At 45.0% G+C, this 21,108-nt stretch overlaps 1 protein-coding gene across 2 annotated transcripts in view; it reads left to right on the forward strand.

The window, feature by feature from the left end:
• LOC138569537 (uncharacterized) overlaps nucleotides 1-21,108 on the forward strand; it is a 1,144,950-nt gene that overhangs the window by 850,887 nt on the left and 272,955 nt on the right. For both annotated transcript variants that reach the window (XM_069647595.1, XM_069647596.1), the window contains exon 10: nucleotides 7,377-7,494. In XM_069647595.1, the coding sequence (XP_069503696.1) occupies nucleotides 7,377-7,494 (118 nt within the window). The remainder of the gene's footprint in view (nucleotides 1-7,376; nucleotides 7,495-21,108) is intronic.

Genomic DNA, 21,108 nt, shown 5'->3' on the forward strand with positions numbered 1-21,108 from the left:
ATTGCAGATATCTCGCTTTTTATCTTTTAGCTCCTCAGCCAGATCCTCTCTCAGGGTGTCTATCTGCTTCTCGCTCGCAGACGTGATTTTGTCCACCATTTCTCCCAGAAATTGTCTAAGTGCTGCATAGGTGACTGGACCATCTTGATAATCGAAGTAGGCCTCCTCATTCTGCGCGTCAGCTTCATCCCCCACTTGATGGTCTTTCTGGCGTTCGGCTTCCGGGACGTGATCTTGGGCCCAAAGTTTGGTACGGGAGCCATCTTGATTCTTCCTAGCACCCCTGGGAGTCAAGGGGGGGGGGTCTTTAGCTCTGTTTCTGGACATCATAGGACAGAGGTCTGAAGTGCACTTGGCTTCTGTCTCGAGGCGCTGGCGTGGAGCAGCCAACCAGGATCGGCGGGCGAATGCGCCGCGGGACGCGGCATGGCAGGCGCCGCCCCTTAGTGGGGGCTGCCGGGCCAGAGACCTGCCCCCCCCCCCCCCCCCCGAGCCTCAGCTTCCTGGTGGCCCACGGGGGCGAGGGGGGGAGGGGCCAATTCACGAAGGCAGGGAGGGGAGGGGGGGGGTCGAGGGGGAGGGGGCCGCCCCGGAAGTGGCTGGGGGTACCGGGGATTGTTTGGGGGGGGGGACAGGAAGCCGGGGGGGAAGACCCTACAAAAGGGTAGGATCGTCGTAGGAACGATCACTTCCTCCGGTTTCCTGCCCCCCTCCCACGTGTAGCACCAGAAGTATTTTTGTCGGAGCGGAATTGGTTCCAGCGTTCCTGTGGCAGGGGTGCCCGTGTTCCAGAGGAGAGGATCTCGGCGTGCCCGTGGCAGGACTGGTCGTGTTCCGGAGGAGAAGATCGCGCTTGCAGGAGGGGGGAGCATCGTGGCTACAGTGGCGAGCAATGGTCGAGCGGGTATTGCGAGGTAGGAGGGTGGAGTGATTTTGGCGGTGGGCGTCCTAGGTGGGGAGGGCTGGTGGTGCGGGTGGCCATGATGGGGTCGCGGCGTTTCTGTCCCTGATGTGAGGCTTTCAGGGCGAGGTTCATTGTCGGGAGTGGTTGAGAGACTTTTAGAATTAAGAATTTAAATGCAATTATTTCAACCATGATGGGGTCGCGGCGTTTCTGTCCCTGAGGTGAGGCTTTCAGGGCGAGGTTCATTGTCGGGAGTGGTTGAGAGACTTTTAGAATTAAGAATTTAAATGCAATTATTTCAACCAGGTGTTTTGCATAACACACGATTCAGCACATGGGAGTCGGCAAGTGGCTACATGTTTTGCCTTGAGCGATTCTCCAAATCTTCAGTTTGCAGTTCCAAATTCTGGGTAGCCTGTGCCAGTGTTTCCAGGAGGGTTTCTGCTTTCCTTGTGTCTTCAGTTAGTTCCTGGATGGCCCGTTCATTAGTGTCTACTCGTTCCTCAACATTGCAGATATCTCGCTTTTTATCTTTTAGCTCCTCAGCCAGATCCTCTCTCAGGGTGTCTATCTGCTTCTCGCTCGCAGACGTGATTTTGTCCACCATTTCTCCCAGAAATTGTCTAAGTGCTGCATAGGTGACTGGACCATCTTGATAATCGAAGTAGGCCTCCTCATTCTGCGCGTCAGCTTCATCCCCCACTTGATGGTCTTTCTGGCGTTCGGCTTCCGGGACGTGATCTTGGGCCCAAAGTTTGGTACGGGAGCCATCTTGATTCTTCCTAGCACCCCTGGGAGTCAAGGGGGGGGGGTCTTTAGCTCTGTTTCTGGACATCATAGGACAGAGGTCTGAAGTGCACTTGGCTTCTGTCTCGAGGCGCTGGCGTGGAGCAGCCAACCAGGATAGGGGTCTCTGCTCCCCTACAGATATTTAATTGCGTCGTGAACGGGCAACAATCACTGCTTCTCTATTTAACTCTTCATGCTAGTCTGACGATGTGAAAGAGGGCACATCCGTCTGGCGCAGGCGGGGGGGTCAGTGTCACATGGGGAGTGGAGGACCGTCCAGTCTACCTCCACTAAACCTGGCCCGGGAAGGCACCGGTGAGAGGAATGCAGAAGCTACTCTATGTTTAGGGAATGCGAAGCTCTGCAGTGCCTAGTAGAGTACGCTGGAGGTGCAGGTCCCCCACTCACACTCCTCGTCCTCCCGCTATGTGTGGTGCTCCCGCTGCTGATCGAATTCACTGATCACTTCAGAGCAGTTGGCCCCTCCGACTACACTTACTGTTTCACTGGATGCCGTGTTCCGGCTTCGCCAATTCTGATGCTCGCCGCCACTCCGTCCCCCCCCCCCCCCCCCCCCCCACCTCACTGGCGTCTGCGCTCCCCAGACCATGCCAGGAACCGTGGGGTGTCCCAATACCTTTTGGGACAGTCTTGGGTTGACACCGACGGGTAGTCTCCTCTGCTGAGCTCCATCACAGAGCCGCTCCTCCGCCGGTGCAGCTCAATCCAAGATAGTACGTTCGCCCCCTCGAGATGATATTGCGGGCAAACTTGTTTCCCGGAGGCCACTCCGTCAGGGTGCTCCTGACTGGGTCTGAAGTCAATATTTCAGAGGAAGCCTGCTCGTCGAAAGAGCCGACATCTAAAAAGACAGCCAGGGAAGTTCAAAATCAGCGTCAGGCTGCACAGGGACTGTCGGCGTGAAAGTAGATCCGAGCGGACCTAGGCTGCGGTGTCCGTTATGCAGCGACCATTCTGGGTTCCTCTTCAATTCACAATCTGCATCAAGCATCCCCACTCCCCTTAAAGGGTCCTTTCTGACCGGGAGGCCGCTGCGTCCCCACTCTCAGAGCCACAGGTCTGCAAGTTTTTTCTCCTGTTGTTTCAGACCCACTCTGGCGAGTCTGCCCTATTGTTTTGCCGGCCCCTTGCCTGCGCGCTCTGCCGCGATCCAAGGGGGGAGGGCCGTTGATCCCCCGGACCCACGTGTCCCGATGGCCCAGATTGCAGGGTGATGTTTACGATCCTGGGTAATACCCAGTTTCTCCGATGCTGAAAAGTGTGCGCCGGGTGCCGTCCTGAGTAAAAGATCGGGCGCCCTCTCTGATCCACCCGTGGCGTGCCCCGGGTCCCAGTGGAGTCCTCTGTGGATCCTCTACTCCCGGGGTTCCGCACCCGTCCCTGGCTCGATCGGGATCCGACGGGGCGGACTCGATGGGCGATCCGCACACTCCCCGAGGTCAGTTCAGCGTTTGTAAAAGTTCTGCACGATCAATCTCGCCTCTGGTCCCAGGTTTTCATTGGTCATAGGACGGGACGAAACGTCCGTCTTGGTGACTTCCTCAAAGCTATGGGCCGCGGGTTGCGGTACATATCTCGTCCGTCGCTGTTCAGGGTGCTGTTTTACACTGCCTTTGCAGCCCAGCTCTGTTCCGGTGTCGGTATCTATGGTGAGCAGGAGCCGGGGAGGGCTAAATTCGCTCTTATTACCGTTACAGGCGTTACGCAGGTCAGGAGCTCGGCAGCTGCAGTGTTCAGTGAAGCGCTGCCATCTTGGACTCTCCGATTACAATTAATTTTTATCTTTTTTATTTTTGTTTCAACATTGAATTTTAAGCTTGTTGTTTATTTGCATATCGTCTATTTATATTGCTTTTATGGAATCAATCCGAAAAAAAGCATTGATTGATTGATTTATGACGGATCATTGTATTTAAATGAAACATTTAGTTTCTTTTTTTTAATATAACAGTTGCAATGTAGAATGTATTTCTGCATTTCTAGATGGAAAATAGCAGGTGCTGATATTTGCGGCTTTGATAATTATATTACATTGGAGGAAACCGGGGGTTCTTTATATCTGTTCAGGCCCTGACATTCCATGCTCCCAGCTAATAAAATATGCAAGTTATCAATTAGGGAGGAAAGTTGTGGTAATACACAAAAAATGAAAGAAATCACTTTGTGACTTTCCTTTGAGGAAAGGGTAAGCATTGTTTCATTACTGCCATTCAGTATTGCATTCCCCAGTTCAGGGACTGGCTTTGTTAAGTGTACTGTGACCTTAGGCCTCAAGTGACCACCTCCTACGATGAGACTGGGACTAAGTCGGGGTAACCATCATCTTCTAGTTTAGGGATGCGGCCAGACCCCTCAGTCACCCCATTAGGTGTCCCCAAAACCTCATCACAAAAGCATTAAAGAATTGTATCTCTCTTTACATTAATAGTAACTATTATATCATGTTGGCAATCTGATGGAGATTTCTTTCATTGGGCTTTTTGAGAGCATTGCATGTTCATGAGGGAGGTGCTTTGAACTGAGTGCACTGGTATTCCCTGATAAGTTCCACTACATCACTGAGAAAGGCTACACAGCCCTACGTATACACCTTGTGCAGCCTTTGACACCATCAACCACACTATTCTACTCAACATCCTATCCCACAGGATGAAACTCCCTGGCACCTTCCTAAAGTGTTTAACCTTCTTCCTCACTGATAGAACATACGTTGTCTCTATGCCTGCTTATCGGTCCGACCCTACCCCCGTCAGGTACGTGGTCTCACAAGGATCATCCTTGTCTCCACTCCCCTTCAAACCCTATGCAGAAACCCCTGGACAGATGTTCAGCAATGACAATGTCCATATGCAGACGAGTCACAAATACACTTCCAAATGTCATCCCCCTCACAACTCCACAACCCCAAAAGCTATCTCTCCACCATCACCACTTGGATAGCCATACACTTCCCCAAGCTCAACCCTTACCAAACAGAATACCTCCTCATCTGCCACCCAGACACAAACCCAACCTCACGCCCTGGATCAAAGAACTTGCCACAGAAAACCTATCACTATCCTCAACTGTCAAATCCCTTGGCTTCCCCATCATGCCCTGTCTTCTTCCTTCACACACCTACTACATAGCTGCTGTTACAAAACCAAGCAACCTACATCTACACCTCCCATGAAAAAACAGATACATCCTTCCCCTTGACGACTTCTGCATCGCAGACAAAGCAGTGTTTTTCTTTCCAAGCTGGACTACGGGAATACGCTCCTCACTGGACTCCCCAACAGCACCCTTGTTCCTCTGCAAAACACAGCAGCCAGATACATCCTCCAACTTCCTAAACATTCACACATCACCCCAGCTCTACTGGCTTCCCGTACCCCGGAGAATTGCCTTCAAAGGACTTGTTGTATTCAAAGTCATCTACCTCAAAACTATACCTTCATGACAAACTGAAACCCATCACGCACACAAACACCAGACCAGGAAGCCATCATCATCTGCACATTGCACTCTGCAAATGAACATGCAGGATTTAAACAGTGGGCACCCAGAGCATAAAACACACTAGTGCTTCTCGTCTCCTCTGCATCCTGCACTGCACCCTCCATTACCACTTTCTGAAAGAACCTAAAAATATACCTGTTTCCCCACACATAATCCATCCCCTGCACAACCATTTGTTTACTCTAATCTTCCTATCGTATTGTGGAAAACATTTGTAATTGTTTCACCTCCCATCTTTTGACCCTTTGAACCTTGTAAGGTGCTCCGGGACCCTATGGTTGGGGCCAGCCCTGAACACAAATTTAAACAAAATAATTATTAAATACATATTCAGTTACTTGGTAGGCTCCTTACAAATGTGGTTGAAACAATGCACAAACATGGTTTTGGAGGGTTTCTCCCCTCAACCTTTCCACAGTGGCGTATCTGAGCTTGATTTCCATAGACAGAGGCCGGAGGTGTTAGACTTCCTTTGAACATAACACTTTGTGCATTCATCCTATTCCAGGAAAGGAGGGATGAATGAAAGATAGAAGCAAAGGACAGGTGAAGGAAAGAAGAAATGAAGGGAAGGAAGGAATAATAGTAAGAAAGACGAAAAAGGGGGACAAAGTTGAGAAAGAAAGAAGGAACACAGGAATTTAGCCGGAAAAGTACAAAACACAAACGTATACAGAAAACATATGTCCATAAACTGTCCATAAACTGAAACTGAATGAAAAGTGGCATAATAACCAATAGAACGGGGTTTTGTTACAATGAGAATAGCCCTCTTCTTCCCTCAGCATTTTTTGAAGCATATCACTTTTTGAAGAACACCTTCGAAAATCAAAGGTTTTCTGGAATCTCTATAGATTTCTTTGAATATTTATGGACTATATGAAATTGTTTTCTTAATTTTGTTTTGTAGCACCTTCTTTTCGATCCAATTTTCTAGATAGGTGGCACATCGCCTCTCTCTAGGGACAATCACTATTTGTTATAGCGTGAGCTTAGGTTTTATATAGGGCAAGAGAGATTTGTACACTTGTGATTAATTGTGAGTCTGCTATGTGTTATAAAAGAAAAAGGCAAAGGCAGCACGTTTGAGTGCAGGAAAGAATGATGAAAATGAAGTTAAAAATAAACAGGTAGATGGAATGTACAAAATAATGGAGTGAATGAAGGAAAGACAGATGAACGAAGAGGCAGCAAATGAAAGAAAGGAAGAAAATGGAGAGATGGAATGAGAAGATACAGCTGGAACAAATGAAAGAAAAGAAGGAACGAATCAAAATAATGGAAAAACAAGGCATAAAAGAAATACAAAGGATAGAAAAGAAAATAAGAATGACGGAAATGAGGAAATACAGGTGAAAACAGTGCCAGAATAGCTCTGCAAAATAGTATTTTACATGTACTTGTGAATTAGTCAATTTCAGAATGGTACCATTGCATTCAAGTCCTTTATTGACACATTGTAAGAGCAGCCATTGATTCTCATTGTTGAAAAAATGGTCCTGCAGTTATCAGTTGTCTTTGTTTGCTGCTTTGTAACAGATGCCATGGCACCTTCCAAAGCAGTGGGAAATATGGCAGACCCAGGATCCACCTGAAGGTCTCGTTTTTGGTGCAATGTAACTTTTCTTTTACAGCCCGTAAGTATTCTCCAGGGTGCCACTGGTAATTCTTTCAATGCTTTAAAATAAAAAATGTTATGACAGTCCCATTTTAATGTATAAGAGCTGGCACCGAAGAGTGTTTTTCACTTTTACCGTAGTCAAAAGTTCCAAGAAATGTACAAGATGCTTGATGCCAAGACCTCTACTTTTAATGTCTGGTTGTTCATTTTGCAACCCTAATACACCATCCTAGAAGTGATCGGTGACCGTGCCCAGAAGGGCATGAAAAACTTCCCTTTCAAACATCTCGTCCAAACCCGCCAACTCACTGATCTCTGAATTTTCCACAGCTTAGCAATCACCAGCCACTGTAACCAGCCTATTTCTCTGGGGCTGCATTACTGTCTTTCGAAGTCTCCTCTATCCAAAGTCAGACTGATTATTACGCACAGTTGAGCTACTTTTAGTAGTCTGACAAACTATGCATTCTAAGACGTTAGCCTTTTCTCTGCTTTTTATTTTTAAGTAATGTGCAATATTTCTTATGTTTACGCTTTTAGTGGCACAAGCAGAATTGCAATCTTTGAAAGAGTTTGCCCGGAGTCGGGGGCACTCAGTGGACCTGCAACTATGGGATATACCATTTTGGAATGAAAGACAATATGAAGCCATTTACAGGTACTATAAACCTGAAAGCTGGGGTGTGGGTATTCTCTGACCAAGTTTTGTCACCTACTCTTGAACAGCCACCATCGGCAACTTCTCCTTCAACACACATGAAGCAATATGTTTGACATGTTTCCGATGTGTAGGGTATTCTTCAGAGAAACTGTGTGCTTATATCTTCCGATGATGGCACCTTCTTTTGCAAATCTGCCCCTGCATAATGTCATTATTTGAGGTTTTCAGCAGAACTCCACTGTAGAAACCCCCTGTGGTAATGTGCTTGCCTGGACATTAGTACATTGGAATGTTGGTTTGGAATGCTGGTGGCGGATTGAGTGAGTGTTCTGTTGAGTGGCAGTTGGATGGGAGCTGGCTTGGTGCGTGGCCCTGGCTCCTGGGCCTGAAAGATATGTATAGTGGTCACTGCCAAAGGCAGTGGCCACCTATCAGTTCCAAAAGGAACAATGGGGGAACATGTATGGTGGGCATGGCCAAAGGCCATGGCTAGTGGGCCTGAAAGGTATGTGTAGTAGTCACGGCCAAAGGTCGTGGCCATCTATTGGGTCCAAAAGAAATATTGGGGGAACATGTTTGGTGGACTCGGCTGAAGGCCATGGCTAGTGGTCCGTAAACACACTATGGCATACAAAACCCTTGAAATTCATTGAAAAAAATGTTAGTTGCAGGGGTATTAAGGTGAACAATACGTTGTAACACAACCTGTCAACCCTTTATCAGTGGTGTAATCAGTGATGTCATATATGATTTAATTAGTGATGTCACCCGTGATGTCACCAGTGATGCAATCTCTGATGTCATGATTGTGGTTATACGCTCTGAAACAGGGGGCGTGAAGTTAAGGTAGCTTTGCCTGAATTGTGCGCTGAATTTCAGCAGTTTTGTTGCGTAAAATGTTCACCTTAACATCCCTGCAACACATTTTTTCTCCTGAATATATATATATATATATATATATATATATATATATATATATATATATATGAAGGAGAAACAGCCACAACGCGGCAGGACCGCGCCTGCACTGCAAGGACTCTTGGGCAAAAGTAGGCAGAAACCGTGGAATAAGTCAAAACACAGAATTGTAATGATTAAAAAAGAGAAACTGACAAAAGCAGGGTACAGGGGTAAAGGATGACGTGTTTCACACTTCCTGAGTGCTTGTTCACAACAAGATTCATGTGGCCTAATAAAACTTTATGGTCCCTCTTTAATTTCGGCAACACAGAGAATCTATAAATGTGGGACATGCAAAGCAGGCAGACATGTTCGAAAGGTAAATTCACCTAAGTGGGAAAGCCCAATGATAACAATACCACAGTTATAAGTATAACCATAACCACAATAATGGAACTGACAGACTAGACATGCTCAACATACATGTATGTGTGGGTTAGTAATATTGTGACCATAGTGATCAAAATGACTAACAGCCTGTCACATTTAAACAAAGAGAACACTAATGGATATAGCAATGGATTAGCATACAGTGCATGAAATGGATAACAATAATGGAGCCATAGGGCTCAACACATGGGAACCAGAAGTAATATGCGGTTGCATAACATACCTGGCACATGCTGAGCCGATGTACCACAACTGTAGACTAGATTGACCCAAAGTGGAGAAAATACATCTGTTACATAATAATACAAAATACAAAGTTGATACGTGCAATCACAATGTATCTAATGTATTAAACCTATCAAGGAACATGTTAATAAAAATGAGATGCATGACTCACCAGAAAAATACAAAAAAGCTAGATATAAAAAAGAATGTGTAACATACAGTATGACTAGCACAGTCCTCATCAAACAAAGAAAGCCTCCAATGCATGTACACAAAAAAATCATAAGCCAAACATGGGAACGTGAACCATAAAAATACAATGAAAAATAATTCATACACCTAAAAAATATTAAAGCAAATTCAAGAAGAGCAGCAGAGATGACCAACAATTGAATACAAAGCCAAGGGAACAGCCTATAACAAACAAAAGCATGGTTAATATAAAACATACAATATCAGACTCCAAATCGTCCATGTTATGACCATGCAGCGCTTTGGTATCAAAGTCCAAAATAAGTTTGGTCTCCAACTAGCATAGTCTTTAGATTCTGTCTCTACCTCGGGGTTGAATAGCAATATGTGCAACTTCGAAGAAAGTGAACAAATGTACATTGTTTGGATAGAACTCCTTGAAATGCTTCGCCATCAGATATGAAGGTTCAGAAGGTTTTATGGCCCTCAAGTGCTGTAAGATCAGAATCTTTAGTTTGCATGTGGTACTGCCCACGTACCACTTGTTGCATATATATAGGAAACCACTATCGATAAGAAACATATTCGTTCCAAGCTTCCTTGCATCCAAAAACATTAAGAAAAACTGGTTGACCACAGAAAGATAAGGATTCTCAAAATGCCAGAAGCGTAAAGCTTGCAGGTATGGCTTGAATCTACAGAATACAAACACCCATGAACAGGGAAAATTACAAAGATCAAACAACATCTAATTTATGTTATCATGTGTGGGTGCAATAAATGGAATATAGGAAGCACCAAATGTATGGCTAAATTGAGAATGCTACAATACATTTGAGCTATCAAAGACAAAGATTTCTCGTACCCACTTGCAAAACATTTTGAAGAAATGCATGAGAGCTGTGTGGAAATTAGGCAATATTTTATTATCCACCAGATACTGCAACATCTAAGTGGGGGAGATAGGGAACTTCAATTGAGGCAAAAATAATCAAGGTGCACTGTGGACATGAATACTGAAGGGCCGAAAGGGTATATAATCTGGACAAAGAATTGTTCATATTTATAAGAAAAGGATAGACCCATGCATGGAGCAGGAAGCTGAGAAATGATAAATACCTCAGAGATAACATTACAATGGGATTACTTTTTATAGAAAATTAGACTGTATTATTAAAAATTGTAACTGTGTAACATATGTTTTAAATGAGAATGTTTAACACTACGGGTTTAATTACTGCATAATGACCATTAAGATGTATATGGTACAGAAAATACACAGATTTACTTCACAGAGCAAAAATCAATGAATAATAAAAAAAAGAGCATGTAAAGTAACAGAGAAAAAATCTCAAAGGGCTCTATGTAAATTAGATAGGCACTATGCCGTTTATCAGATTTTGACCTTAGAGACTTATAAAGTACATGCAAATGAGATATGGGAGAACTGAAGTAAAAATAGGCATTGGCACTTTAAGAACATGTACCAATTGTGAAATGTGCACACTGAAAGTATATTAACATCATGCAACTTGATGGATTTGTCAAGGCACCATGCACTTGAGCATTGAGGCATAAAATGTGAAAGATGATACACGAGATTTTACATTCCATGTATAGTAATGTTAAGCTCCTAATAAAAATGTGTATGTTATTGTTGAAACAATATGCACGTTATTAATATTACAATAATGCATGTGCGTATTGTGGTGCTAGATTGCAAAATGTCCACACGGAAAGCATATGGATTTTTTTCATATCATGCAGAGTTTGCACGTCTAGGCACCATGCACTTTAATACTGAAGCATAAAATGTGAAAGATGGTAGATATTTGACATATCCTGTATAAAAATATGTAGCAAAACAATGTGGATTTTATTGATAAAGCACTAGGCACTTTAGTAACCTTGTAATAATCAATTGCACACTGTGGAGCTAGAAAGCAGTGAGGATGGAGGGTCTCATGAAAAAATGCCAGGGTAATAATTTCACAGACTTCTTTGAATTTTTTTTTTAAATGTGGAATTAAGCACAATGCACTATGCACTTTCATTGATCTCCCAAAAAGCCTTTTGGGCATTGTAAAACCCGGCACTATGAGCCTTAAAAACATTTGCTATATGTAGGGAAGGCATGGTATCACAAGTATGACACTGTCAAAATGGGTACAATTTGTAAAACCTTTATTGAAATTGTTGGGGTTGGAGAAACTCCTATTCTGCGCTATAATTAAGATGGGAGTAGTCTCGACCACCAAATAATAAATAACGCAGTCCTAGTTGAGTCTGTCAAATCCAAATGGCCTATGCTAACAAAACCTAATGCCTCCCCTATCTCTTGTACAAAAAAGTTTAAAAAGGAGAAATGTATGCAAAAGGTAAAGTCAGTGTTCAAATGACTAAAGGTGATTGAACCAGCTCTCCTCCCCACGTTAGACCTCACCACAGAGTAAGGCTATCCATGTGGGCAGGATAACACAATCTGGTTTGGCTTCCATGACAATAAACAGTTTCACGTTTAAATCTCTTTTCTCGATTTCAAAATAATGTTTCAACCAAAATGTTCACAAAGGCCCCTGCCAGCTGGGCTCAGACGTCTCACAATAAAGTTCAACACAGACTTGCCAGGGAGGGCTCTCTTCCCAAAGCGTATTTCACCTCGGGTCTCCCTGTGTCGTGCTCAGACCACTTTCGGATGTCGAAGACTTTCGAATGTGCGTGGTTTACTTTTCAGACCACGGCTGGACCACTTCGACTCAAAGTTCACAGTTCAACTTTCACTCTCCCCTTCAATAGGAGTTAAATTTCATTTTTTCGCTTTTGCTATTCTTTCGCTTGAAACTATTTACTTTTCACAGAGACTTTTGAGTGGGCTGATTCCTTTCCCCGGACCACTCAGTTACTTAGTATAGCTGATTTTGCAGCTGTCTTTAACTTCAAAGTTCATTTACAGGTCTGCCTTTACTCGTGTCTCACTCACACACCTGCAGCCTTCACTTGTGATAAAATGTTGCTATTTCAAACTTTAACACACACCAGTCTTTCAGATTGCTGGCCATCTCACCGGTTGTGTGCGTCTTTTTCTTGGTTTTGCGATATTCAATGCACAATTCAAGGTTAGTACCACAGGCTTGGCCTCGTCTCCCCAACTCTGCCGTTCACCCGGAAGGGTCGCTGGCATCCTTGAAAGACAATGCAGTCTTCACTTGTGGGATCTGCCCTTCTCCATGTTTTTTGCGTGGTCTGTCAGAGGCAACGACCTTCAGCAGGGAACTCTTGGGGTTTTCCACCCGCTGCTCTCGCCCCTTGGTCCTTTGCTATGCTCCAGTAGGTATGCCTTACCCAGAGAATGTCTTTAGGTGATGCATGTGAGGTGTTAGCTCTCCTCATTCGTGCGAAGAGAGCTAACTGGTATCATATGTATGGACATAGTGTAAAGTTATGTTATGGTATGTTACTTTGCATTTATATAGCGCCTTATGTATCGTTGTTATGATCTCAAAGCGCTGGTAGGTTGAACGCCCTCGGGAACCGCAGTTCTAGTCAGTGGAGGGAGGGAGAGAGAGTCATAAGGTGCGTGGATGCACCGGCTATGTGTGCAGCTAAAGGCTAAAGTGCCTGACTTTGTCTGACCCGATTGACGGTACATGTCCAGTACGATGTGAGAGAGTTAGTCTGGTTACTCTCAGTCACCCGCTTCCTCGGCCCAGCGTTTGTGTAAAAGGGGTTATGGGGTTGGGACCTCAGAGCATCCTAAAACATAGGATGGGTTGGATAAACAAAATAAGGGGGAATACTGCATCTCACCATCTGCTATCTCACCCCGACTCCCTAAAGACCCTTCACCTAAGTGATACTCCTTCACTGGTCCACCCCCAGGAACTTGATCCAAAAGCGATGGCTTTGTCCCGGCCACCTGGATGACAAGTCCCTGAGAACTAGTGGGTGAGACACCCTTTGGTTTCTCACACATAACATATGAAAAATGATTTAAAAAGGACCTTCACCCTCATGCAAATGAACACACGGCCTAAAGGAATGTCGACTTTAATGAAGTACTATGCTCTTTATTAACATTGTAATATTACAGTGTGCCCTGTGGAGCTAGAAAACACTGAGGATGGAGGGTCAAAAGTACTGACAGTAATGTCTCTAAATGTCACAATAAGCTTTAAATGTGGAATTGCTAAAGATATGACAAACACTGTGTTGTAACATAAACAGAGATTCACAAAACATGGAAACTGTGACCGCAAGTAGCAACTCTGGCTTTGGCCTTAGAGGAGGACAAAAGCCGCTGACCAAGAGGAACCTGAAATGAGTTTTTGATTGGAAACTAAGGTCCTCCAGCAAAGAGAAGCTAAAGCTCTAACCCAGGAGCAGGTGGGATTCCATGGCCCTGAAGTCAGGACAAATGAAGACCGATGAAGAAACTCAAGCATTCGAAAGATCAGCAGGCGGACCTAAATGAAGAAACCGACTGCGCAAGAAGAGGTGAAGACTCCAACCATACAGAAGACCGAAGTTCCTGACCCACTCGAAACAGAGAGTGGGTCTATGGGCTCTGTTTTCTGTTGATACATGTGGGGAATCTACACAGGTTTTGAAGGGGTCATCGAATATCTTTAAGGAGATCTCCTGTTTCCCCTGTATACCTCCTTGAAACCCAATACGCCTATAGACACTAAAATCCCTGAGTCAGAGCCTTCAAGGGACACAGGAAAATTGCCCGCCTCGCTACCCCAGGGAAGTGCCACAAGGAAGTGAGGGGGCTTATGTGACAAGTCCCCTACATTTGCCCAGGGAACAATTAACGGGTTGGCCACAAAGACACAAACTGGGCCCATCTTGAGAGCTGAAGGCCCTGATTTCCAGAAGGAGCATGGAGGAGGTGATACAAAGGATGGAGGAAGCCTGAACCTCCCTCCAGCCATACACAAACAAACCTGTAGCATTATGACCTTCCTAGCATGTGTGCTTACCTGTTTCTTTCAACAACCGTGCCATGATGGAGATCAGATGGGAAAATGTGCAGGGCAAGCCATTCCCACAATTGCATGGTTACGCTGTAGGAGTAGAGAAGAGAAAGCAATAAATGTGCATCTCCCGAACAATGCAGACTTTGTTCTACCACCTTGGCAAATGTCACCGGAGACACAATGTTGCAATGTCTATGAGATGAACACTCACTTGGACAAATAAACCCTTTCCCATACTTATCATTTTCTGACCTCAGGCACATACCAAAGATATAGAGGGACTTCATTAAAAGTAGCAATCTCTGCAAGGCTTTCAAAGTGAGGGAGGAGAGCAGCTTCATACAAAGTGCTATTAAAGAAGCCAAAATGGTGGCTGGCCTCAATGAGTTTCGGAAGGATAGCACAGGGGCAACATGTTTGTCTTGGAAGCAAAACGACGCAGAGCAACACAGGTTCGATTCCCGGGTACGTGCTTAGAAACCTCTGAGTATTAAGTATTATTATATTATGTCACCCCACAGCAGTACCTTTGCAAATCACATGAACACAGACACAGAGCTCAATCACAGTTCACCTAGCCCAAACAGTACATAGGCAGCTCATCTCAATAAGCACCAAACCAAGGGATGGAGAGATCAAACTTTAAAAAGCAGCTAGCCCAGTCAGTGTCAAGTTTTGGGACAGCAGTAGACCTTGGCAGACCACTACCCTTGAGAACCTGTGCCAGGAGAGAGCAACTCCTGAGATTAAGAAGGAGGGGATACTTGTGCATGCTCAGGAGGCTGAAGCTTGGTGTAGAGATGAGGAAGAGATTGGTTTAAATGAAGGGCTTGTAGAGTTAGATGAGGGGAGTAATAGTTGTCTGTCCTGTGGTGCATGGGTGTGTCAAGAGCTAGGAGGAGAGATTTGGTGTGGAGAGGAGGGAAGAAACAATTTGGAGGCAAAAGAAGATTACAGTGAGAAGGGGAGGCACCTGCCAAGGAGAGTGTGTTGTTGTCAGGAGGAAGACAAGACATTCCATCAGGAGGGGGAAGAAGGGACTAAAAAGCTGGAAAGGGGGATAGAGCCATGCCATCCTAGGCAGGGGAGAGAACAAGAAAACGCCCCTTAGGTTGATGGGGGGTTTTGGGGGCAGGAAGATAAGTCCAGAAGTAGTCCTGGTGGGAATAGGGCCCAGGGACAGTGGCAGGAGGAGCAGTCAGTGGAAGGTGAGAGTAAGGCCACGCTTCTCTGACAAAGCCCACCAGTGCGAACCAAACCCACATGGAAGTGCCAGCATTGGGCCTAGTTCACCAAGAAGTCTTTGCTAGCCGACCAGGAGAGCGCCCCAAGAAAATCAGCTAAGATGCAGCAAGCAGAGAGGCCCTGGAAAAATGTGGCTGCCTGAGAACTGTGAGTGCATGGCTGGGAAAAATCTGCGACCCATGCCAAGATTCACAGGACCGATAGCCCCCAACAGCTCTGCATCGGGAGGCGCAGCGACATCCCCTTTGGGGAGAGAAGCATTTGGTTTGCCTCTTTATGTTTTGTTGGACTTGGAGGAATTTTTCGAACACTTTGCTTTCCACCTGTCTTTTGTCCTGGATTGTTTTGATTTGATTTCTGGAACTTGGAGAGACAGAATATTTTTCTTCTGGACCCCTTTGAGGCAAAAGGAGAAAAGCATGTTCTGTTTACCCGTTGTTGAGAGAACTGGCCCTTCCCTCACATTTCGACCAGACACTTGGAGGCATCACCATTCGACACCTTGGTTATTGCGGTTGCCATTATCCTGACATTTTCTATTTATATAAAAGGTTAATTAAAAACAACCTTAACATGTACTTGGTGTCTAAGTTTCAGTTCTGGAAACACGGTGACAGAGTTTCTTTCTACCGGCCTGTCACACATGATATGCAAATTACTGGTGGTTCGGATCATTGGAGATTAGGAGAGCACTACAAGACTCTGGGCCACGGTGGTGTAAGGTATGGGTCTCCAGCTCCTCGTAACTGCTTAGTAATTCTGCATCGCTCATCTGCTAACGTTTAGCTTCTCTGGCCCTCCTCAAAATGTCCTGCTCTCTGGTTTCTCCACAGCTCCTCAGAATCCTGGACTCATGCAAGTCCGTATTCCCTGGTGACTGGTTGTTCCTTTCTTTTTCATTCTCCTGCTATGCTACAGGACCTGTCAAATCACCATGTCCATAGATGAAAGATTTGGATCTTCTTCTATTCATGGAAATGGAGGTGGCTTCACAGTAGTCAAACCTTCCGTTTCCTTCTTAAAGTAGAAAACTAAGATGATGGCCAGAGGCTTGACATTCAGCAAGAGATGATGTTCAGATGCCAAAATATCTTAAAAAATGAAACAATATCACATCCTTTATGCACAAGGGTGTTCAACAGCACGTGCCTCTACTCAGAGAGCATTGCTGCATAACAATTGGTACAGATACAGTCAGCAACATTCTTCTGTCAGTTTATTGCCCTTAATCGACAATGTGTCATGCAGTCCACAATACAAATGCAAACCTAAACACGTTCATAATATACCATTTTAAAATACAGTTTAAAAGAGATGCATTTCATTTTTTCTTTACCCAATAATAAAATACACAAAATCTGCCAGTCGGTACATGTAAAAGCCATGCTGGCGGTATTAGGGGAGTTTTCCTAAAGTCCTAATGGCAGTAAGACTTTAGTAAACTATTCCAGTGGTTTGTAGATCCCCAACTCTTAGTATCAGTCTGTACTAGCTCAGGACCTTGATAGTGTGGCAGAAAATTCAAGCTAATCTTAAGAGGAAGGTGTGAGCTGTAGGTAAGTACACTGAATCTTAGCTAGACAGGCACAACAGATAAGCACTTTAAATACTTCAGACGTTAACGATAGAATACTTAGGAATACTAGATAATACACTTCAAAGGGCACTTTCACTTTTGTGTTTATTCGTGGTTACATTTGTAGTAACGTGACTAAGGGAAAAGACAATGGGCCTCATTACGACCCTGCCGGTCCGGAAAGAACGGTGGTGGTAAAACCGCCACCACCATTCTTTCCCGACCGGCTGATTTAGAGTCCTGCAGGCGGGAGGTGTCACTCGGGTTTAACACCACCCACCTGCAGGGGGACATGGAAACACCGGCTCTGTCAGAGACGGAACCAGTGTTTCCATGGTCCCCATCCCCATGGAGTCCTATGGGGCTCCATGGGAATGGGGACTTACACTATTCCGCCTCCGGAATTCCTGGGTCTCCGAGGTCGTAATGTTGCGGTAATTCCAGGAATCATAGAGGCGGAATGGTAATACGAGTCCGGCTGTAACCTGCCCGTTTTTCCGGCTCGGTTACCGCCGGACTCGTATTGAGGCCCAATGTTATCGTATTATCGGTTATTGCACACTCTTCAACAGGTCATACAGTAATGTATTTACTCTGCAAACACATATAGAAAAGTCACTTAAAGGGAGGAAAATAAGTGGTTAGTGCAACACGAGCTTAGTTCAAGGTTCTAGAGACGGTTTCTTCACCTGGCAAGACTTTTAAGTCCAAAAACACAACCCTAGGTAGAGGCAGTTCGGAGAGGGCATGAAGTCTTGACAAACATCGAATTATGAAGAGTTCCTGCAGATTTCTTCCAGTGCCTAAAGTTATTGAAGCAGCAAGTTAGCAACTAACAAAGGAGACTTAAAAACGGACTCGAGAATGGGACACCAGCAGCGGCTTCAGTCAGAGGTAAGAGGGGGCTGCCCTGGTCATCTCTAAGTGCACTCCAATGCTCTGGAGCGACTTCATGGAATCAGGTAAGCAATACCTTTTTCACCACAATACCTTTTGTTTGAAGAAAGTGTTTGTGTTCGCTTCTCCGCAATGTGGCAGCTCTGGACCCGACCCTCTGGATTCCTTGATCTGATGACAAAAGGCAGGACAATGGAAGGTGTCTCTCAGTCAGCAGTCTCGACGGAAGACATGGAAGCGGACTTTCAGCAACTTCTTGGTTCACTCTGCGATTTTGCCACTTTTTCAGCAGCACCAACAAAGGACACGGATCGCCTGGTCAATCGTCTTCGCTTCCTGCAGTCCCACACTCAGGTGAGGTTGCCTGGGCGAGTTGGATCAGATCCCTGGAGTGTCCTTAAGGGTTCAGCAAAGATTTGGGTGGATTCAGCCTTTCCACGACGATGCACTCGAAATGGGCAGCTGGTCCCCTGGTATTGGGGTTCCGCAGCTCTGGAAGCTCATACGACCACAGGAGATGGCTTGTTTCAAAGTTCGCCTTGGGACTGGTTGTTCCCACCAGCCAAAGGGAAGGAGTCGTCCTCTTCGGAGCTCCTCTGTCGCATAAAAAACGCAGTCAGGACAGTAGTGATTGCTTCACGGTCTTGCAAAGGGTCTGCAGGGGTCTCTGATCGTCTTCTTTGGTTACTTCTGTTTCCTGTGGTCGACCTGCTTTACACTCCAGAAGCCTACCTTTTATACAGTTCCAGCACACACTGCTCTGTAATCTCTCTCAGCATTTTACAGAAAGGGGCGTTTGGCTGTCCAATCAGGACAGCCATACCCCCTGTGGGAGCTGGACTTATTCGGGCATTCCGTAGGACAGGGGGCTGAAAGACTCCTCCCCCACGTCCTGCCTGCCCAGACACTCTGGAGCCTAGCCGGGGATTCCTATTGGTTCCCGCCAAAGGCAAAACACACACATACCTCCCCCTCCCAGAATGGTAGAAGGAGGGCTAGCAAAGAACAGCCATGCTAGTAATGGCAAAAAAGAAGGGAGGCCCCAAGTTGGTACTTGGGTGCCCCTATTGTGCACTACCGAGGCTATGGACATAGCCTGCGGTCTAAACAATACACAATAGTTGGTAGGACAGGTCCGGTGCCACCAGCCATTATTAGGTGATTCTATGTGACTAAAAAGTCACAAGAGCAGAGAGAAGGGGGATACTAAGTATCCCTTTAGCACTCCGCTGAAGGTGGTGTGTGCCAATCACTCAGACTATTGAGTTTTGAGAGAGATACTAATTATCTCTCTATCCATAGAACTGTTGTTACTTGAGGATATAGAAAAATAATCTTAAAGGAGGACATTAAGGGTCCCCAGCAACACTGCCCACAAGGAGCTGTGTGCTGCATTAGTTAAACACAGATGCCTTTAAGAGCTATGGAGCAGACAGGCTCCAATTACAGGTAGAATATAAAGAATAGAGTTCCAAAAGACAGAGCTGACAAGAATGAATGAGTGGAAAAAGGATCCACTCATTCAGGATTGAAAGAAAAACATCCAGAAGTCCAGCAAAAGTGCTGGGGGTCTCATTAGGAGAGGAGGTGAAGCACAAAAAGGATAAATCTCCCTAAGAGGCGGCGAGAATCCATTTGCTAATTTTATTGTAGCTTGTCTCCTTAGCCATGCTATGTAGAGGTAATTTACCACCAGTTGTACAGTCAGTACATCGTTGGTACCATGGCACAGAGCAATGGCTTGTGCTGTCCCTCTGACCTCCTGGGCTAAACACAAGGGTTTAAAATGTCTCCTTTTATAACTGACATTTTATCAAGAAAGATGTTCTCCCCTTTCTTTGCAGCAATTGTATGTATATGTGTTTGCACTATTCCAATGTAGTTAGCAGTGCAGCCATGGGCAATGTCCCAATTCTGAATTTGATGTAAAGGGGTATCAAGTATTCTGGGCTTCAGATAATCTAGATACCCCTCAAAGTCATATATTCTCTTAATTTCCCTGTAATTCCTAAAACACCCTGTTCCACTGATTTTTTACATTATTGCTTCATGGTTCTTGACATTATCAGCCTTCTTTACAATGGACTTGGTTAGATTGTTCATTTTATCTGCCATGCTCCAGGTTTCACTGCAGCCAATCCTGCCCGATGTTTCCTCTTCCTGTGCTAATGGATCTTTTATGGCTTCTCTGTATTTAGTTAGCTTGGGGGAGGCCCATACTCTAACCCAATAGCACCAAGGTCTTAATTTAGCCTGGGAGCCTGTCCCTGAGCGATTGATTTCCATTCAGAGTGGTATATTAAGTGTTAATTGTTAACCCCAAGATGTTCTTCACAAACCTGTTTTCAGAAATAGAGAGACAACTGTAGTTCACATTGCCCCATCATTCTGCGCTGGGCCTGTAGCCTATATGCCACCAAAGAAACTCTTACTACCCTATTGAATCTGGCAATTGCCACTCTGTACCTGGCTAGCATCCATTCGCCTTCTCAGCTTGAATGGCCCAGGAACACTTAATATTAAGACTGAGGTAATCACATGTTTTGAAATGCTCTATCTCCTCTTCTTGTAATTCAATGTCAGGCTTGAATTGGTTTTTGTTCATTCTCTTTTTTGAAGATAACCGAAATTGTAGGTTTTGGGGTATTGAGGGTTAAGCCGTTTTTTATGGCAGAAATCCTCAAATAAAACAAATAGGGCTCTAAGACCAACAGGGGACAATGAAATGAGAATGGTGTTGTCGGCAAACATAAGAGTTGGATATTTCTCTCCGGCCATGCATGGAGCATCGGTGAAGATGGCTAATAGGCGATCTATCACACCATTGTTAACAATACGAAACAATTTTGGTGCAAGAATGAATACTTGTCCAACCCTCATTTTTATATTAAAGGACCTTAGTGCCTCACCATTCAGGTTTCACATCACTACAACTTTATTTTTGTTATTGAGAAGTTGAATTGCTGAAAGAAGCGGGGTGAGTGCAATTACCTAGATCTATTAAGGTGTTACAAAACCTAATGCGAAGAACACGATCGAACGTGGTCTCCAACTCAATGAACATGGTGTAAGTACAATTAGGAACATTCTTCTCTTTATGGATTGGAAAGGGTTAATGGGTTCCCTGTGCTGCAAAGGTAATGGTAT

This window comes from Ambystoma mexicanum, chromosome 2q (assembly GCF_040938575.1).
Source record: "Ambystoma mexicanum isolate Mex_15411 chromosome 2q, UKY_AmexF1_1, whole genome shotgun sequence".
In the NCBI taxonomy this organism is placed as follows: domain Eukaryota; kingdom Metazoa; phylum Chordata; class Amphibia; order Caudata; family Ambystomatidae; genus Ambystoma; species Ambystoma mexicanum.